At 45.5% G+C, this 4,927-nt stretch overlaps 1 protein-coding gene across 5 annotated transcripts in view; it reads right to left on the reverse strand.

The window, feature by feature from the left end:
* Positions 1-551: 551 nt before the first annotated feature.
* arhgef39 (Rho guanine nucleotide exchange factor (GEF) 39) overlaps positions 552-4,927 on the reverse strand; it is a 64,798-nt gene continuing 60,422 nt past the window's right edge. For 4 of the 5 annotated variants that reach the window (XM_035996196.1, XM_031288245.2, XM_035996195.1 and 1 more), the window contains one exon: positions 552-1,239. In XM_035996196.1, the coding sequence (XP_035852089.1) occupies positions 1,200-1,239 (40 nt within the window). In that variant the 3' untranslated portion in view covers positions 552-1,199. The remainder of the gene's footprint in view (positions 1,240-4,927) is intronic. The other variant, XM_035996194.1, reaches the window with a different exon arrangement.

The following is a 4,927-nucleotide window of genomic DNA, read 5'->3' on the forward strand; positions in this document are numbered from 1 at the left end:
CACTATTAAATATAAAAAAATAACCCTGTATGAAATAATGAAACCGATTTAGAACTCAACTGGTTATTGTGAAATGTTATTTAGAAGCTGTTTTTATAAAAAAATGATTTCATAATAGCATTTTCTCCCTGACACTGATTGGCTCAAAGGTGTCAGGGGAAAGAACATTAGAAATGAAATAAAACTAACTATATCCATATTTGTAATCATAAACTCAAACTTAACGGGATGACAGAAATAACATTTCCTCATAATCAGCTGAGTTTTAGCCATTGTTTACTTTAAATAGTTTTGGTTCAGTCTATTTTACTCTAGTCACGTGATGCTTTATTTCATCATTTTTATTCCATTTATTTAACATTGGCCATGTTGTAGTTTCATAATTGATTAGCACTTTGATGTTGCAATAATTAGCATTTCCTGGTAGCGAAATTACGAATCCCACTATGGCCACGCCAAGTCCCGCCCTACGAAGCAGCTCGATTGGTTGGGGTTAGGCATTTGACCTGGAGTGGTTAAGGTTAGGATAGCCGATAGCCGATTGGTCAGGGGATAGACCTGTACCAATGGGGTTACGTTACCTAGTGTAAGCATGGACGCCTGGCCAATAAATGCTATTGAAGGGCGGGTCTTGCCGTGGCCATAGTGGGATTCGTAATATTGCTTCCTGGTAAGTGTGGTGAATTCCTGAATCATGACATCAGTGTCACATGACAAAGTGAAGGCGTGTGTTTCCTCCCGTCAGAAAGAAGCTGATTGGACAGAATGCTCCCATCATGTGACAGGATAGGAGGCTCCCCGTTACACTGCCGTCCTCCTCTGATTTAAGCTCAATATTTCTCAAAGATGTATATCCAGATATGTGTGTGGCCTGTAAACGCAGTGTCACATCACATGACTGAGAAGACTGGGGGAGTGGTGCATTCAGGTACCGACCGGGAAAAGGGTCGTGGAGACAAGCAGAAGCAACATGGTGCTCAGAGTTAAACTTTCAGATATTTGGTCTTTATATATTGTTAGTTTATATTATATTATCTTAAAGCAGCAGATCCAGATGGTTAGTTTATATTGCACAGGATGAGCAGAGGCTGCAGCTGCTGTTAGTAATCATCCAATCTCCTGACTCGCACAGTAAAACTAACTGTTGCAGCTGCATGTGTGGCACGGGCCTGAAGTGAAACATCTCAGACGGCATCCCATCAGAGGATCACACAGCTGGAGGTGGACGCCTCTGCACTGCTGGACACACAAACACAAGCTCTTAAATCATCAGAATCAAAACAGATGACTGGAAGGCTGCATCTCCAGCCCTACGTTTTTGGTTTTTAAGGTTTTGAGTTTTGAGCCAAAAGTGATCTCGGTGCACCAAGTGTTTTTTTTATCTCCAGTAGAAGAACTAATCTCTGTTTAAACTAACACGCCCAAACCTCATATCTCATCAACCTTCTGGTATACTGGACATAAACAGGAGGCAGCGGGGAGACTCTGCCCACTGCTGGTAGTTGCCATGGTAACATTAGTAGCTTTAGTCTCAGAGAACGAGACGTTGTGACTGATAAGACCCAATCAGGAGGAGAGATGTTGGCGTCAGTGTCGGTTAGGGGTGGAACGGTACATGTATTCGTATTGAACCGAAACGGTACGGGCGTCTCGGTTCGGTACATGAATTTACACGGAGAATACACGGTTTAAAAATAAATAAAACTTGCGTGCAAATGAATTAATGTAATGTGGAACTACTGTTACATACACGTTTCTTAGGGACACCTAATCTGTAGCCCCACCTTAGCTCTGAAGCTCCCAAGCTCCGCCTACATGTCGTGTCGGTCCAGTGAGTCCACACCAGAGCCATGTCTTTCTCCATCACTCTGGTCCACACGAAGCAAACTAGTCCCTTCCATATACAACCAAACACAGATGTACTGTAGCTGTATCCCTTCTTGCCTCAACCACAAATGGCTTCCAGGCCCATTTGCTTCGCTGTTAGCTCCGCCGTTAGCTGTTAGCTCCGCCGTTAGCTTCGCTGTTTGCTGCTAGCTCCACTGTTAGCGTGTGAAGCTAATGCCACAATTCGCCAACTGCTCTGTGTAAAAAGCTGCTCTTTTAACACCCCTGCTCTGTGCATTCACATCTGAGAGCAGCGCTTGTCTCCCATATCACACTACTAGCTGATTGTCTTATTTTGTTTACAAGTTCCAGATGGAGTCTGGAGATGATGTGGGGTAGCCTACTTATTGTTTACATCTTACTTTATACGCTTCAGGCTGTTGCAGCTAGCTCAGGGGAGAGACTGGAGGACACTAGGTGGTACAGCCTGAGACAGCTCTAGCTCAGGGGAGAGACTGGAGGACACTAGGTGGTACAGCCTGAGACAGCTCTAGCTCAGGGGACAGACTGGATGACACTAGGTGGTACAGCCTGAGACAGCTCTAGCTCAGGGGACAGACTGGATGACACTAGGTGGTACAGCCTGAGACAGCTCTAGCTCAGGGGACAGACTGGATGACACTAGGTGGTACAGCCTGAGACAGCTAGCTCAGGGGACAGACTGGATGACACTAGGTGGTACAGCCTGAGACAGCTAGCTCAGGGGACAGACTGGATGACACTAGGTGGTACAGCCTGAGACATGCACAATAAAAACAATTGCCTTCTGCATTTTTGTTATGCTTTTCCCTCCATTGTACCGAACCGAACCGTGATGTCTGAACCGAGGTATGAACCGAACCGTGACTTCTGTGTACCGTTCCACCCCTAGTGTCTGTGTTGTCAAAGGTCTCCGTTTGCGGCCGTTGAGACTGCAACACAACCCCGTAGATTCCAAACCAAAACGGGTCAGAAGTGTTTCCTAATGTCTCCGGTTTAGGGGCTCGGAAACACCAGAGGAGGGGGAATGAGAGGGGGAAACGCCAGAGCAGGGGGAATGAGAGGGGGAAACGCCAGAGCAGGGGGAATGAGAGGGGGAAACGCCAGAGCAGGGGGAATGAGAGGGGGAAACGCCAGAGCAGGGGGAATGAGAGGCGGAAACGCCAGAGCAGGGGGAATGAGAGGGGGAAACGCCAGAGCAGGGGGAATGAGAGGGGGAAACGTAGTAGTAGTTTTTTTTTAAACCAAAACATAGCAATGTAAATGTAGCCTAAGACTCTGAAATAGGTCTGCTGCTGTCAGAAAGTCTCATCTCATCACTATAAAGTCCTCATATTGTGCTCATTTTCAGGTTCATAATTGTATTTAGAGGTTATATCAGACTACAATAGAGCTGTTTGGAGCAGTTTGTGAACAGTGTTTTCTGTTGGAGATGGTAAGTCCCTTTGGGGTGGACTTTGGGCTTTTTCACTTTGTAAACCTATAACATGCACAAAAAAGACATATAACACAATAAAGGAAATGGAAAAAGCAAAAAAAAACATAATATGAGCACTTTAAATCTTAAAAAATCCCCTCCAGATATGTCTTAAGCCCGAGACACACCAAGCCGATAATCGGCCGTTGGACAGTCTGGCGAGGTCAGTGACTCGAGTCTGTTCGGTGTGTTCCGTGCCGTCGTCCGTCCGAGGGGCCGTCGTCCTTCATTTTGGCCGATTTGACATGTATAAACGGAAGGCGGGCACTGCCAGCAGTCGGACTCAAATGACACATCTGATTGGTGGAGAGCTAATCCGGAAACGAGAAGCGGGATGACCGTGACTAAGCCTCTCAAAATCCGACAAAAATCTTTTAAACTGACCTTTGCCTATTTCTCGCTTAAAATGTTTTTAGAAACACGTTTCGGTGAACTATTTTAGTACAATATGAGATCGTATTCTGAACGAGCTGCCATGACAGTCTGGCTTTGAATTTCCAGAGAAACCAGACCCACGTGACGCGTTCATCCAATCAGCTGTCGGTTTTCAGTTTTGGGCGACAATACAGATTAGCGCCGCCTGCTGTTATGGAGACGTATTACGTATTATTCTCTTTGGTGTGTTCCGAGGCACTTTTTTGACCAATTTGGGGAGACTGATCAGCCCAACTGCCTTTTCTGCCAACGGTCGGCCGTCTGGTTGGTGTGTCTGGGCCTTTAAAGGGCCAGTTGAGATGTTTTAGTTGTACAAACCCCAATTCCAATGAAGTTGGGACGTTGTGTAAAACGTAAATAAAAACAGAATACAATGATTTGCAAATCCCTTTCAGAAGACATTTAATCTAAAATAAATTCACTCATTTTGAATTTGATGCCTGCAACACGTTGAAAGCTGGGACAGGGGCAACAAAAGACTGGGAAGGTTGAGGAATGTTTAAAAAAACACCTTCGGAACATTCCACAGGTGAACATGTGAATACACACACACACACACACACACACACACACACACACACACACACACACTCCGGTTCTGGTGGTTGATTAACGCAGATATGTGCTGATTAGCTCTCATAACGGGCCGGGTGGGTAACACACTGCCATGAGTCCATGAGCCTAATGTCTGATTACTCCACATTTTCTTTTTTTAAAGATTTTTTTTTGGGCTCTTCCGCCTTTATTCGACAGGATAGCTAGGTGAGAAAGGGGAGAGAGAGGGGGAAGACATGCAGGACCACTGCGTCGAGGCATAAAGCTCTAATTATATGTGCGCCTGCTCTACCCACTGAGCCAACCCGGCCACATTACTCCACATTTTCATTGTGATATTTTGTGATTACATTCTGAATCTGCAACGTCGGGTAAATCAGTAAGTTAGTGGTAAGGTATACAGTGGAGTTGCATATTAAGTGCTTTGGGGTCCTTCTGTAATTAATTTTGGGGTACAATTTCGTTTGGATGAATTCTACAAGCAGCAATACCACAGGCCAAGCAATCAGCCCGTTCCAAACAGGCACATTTTCAACGGGCACTGCACTAGTATCAACAAGACCCAGAAACGCCGCCGGCTTCTCTGGGCCCGAG

This window comes from Sander lucioperca, chromosome 20 (assembly GCF_008315115.2).
Source record: "Sander lucioperca isolate FBNREF2018 chromosome 20, SLUC_FBN_1.2, whole genome shotgun sequence".
NCBI lineage: Eukaryota > Metazoa > Chordata > Actinopteri > Perciformes > Percidae > Sander > Sander lucioperca.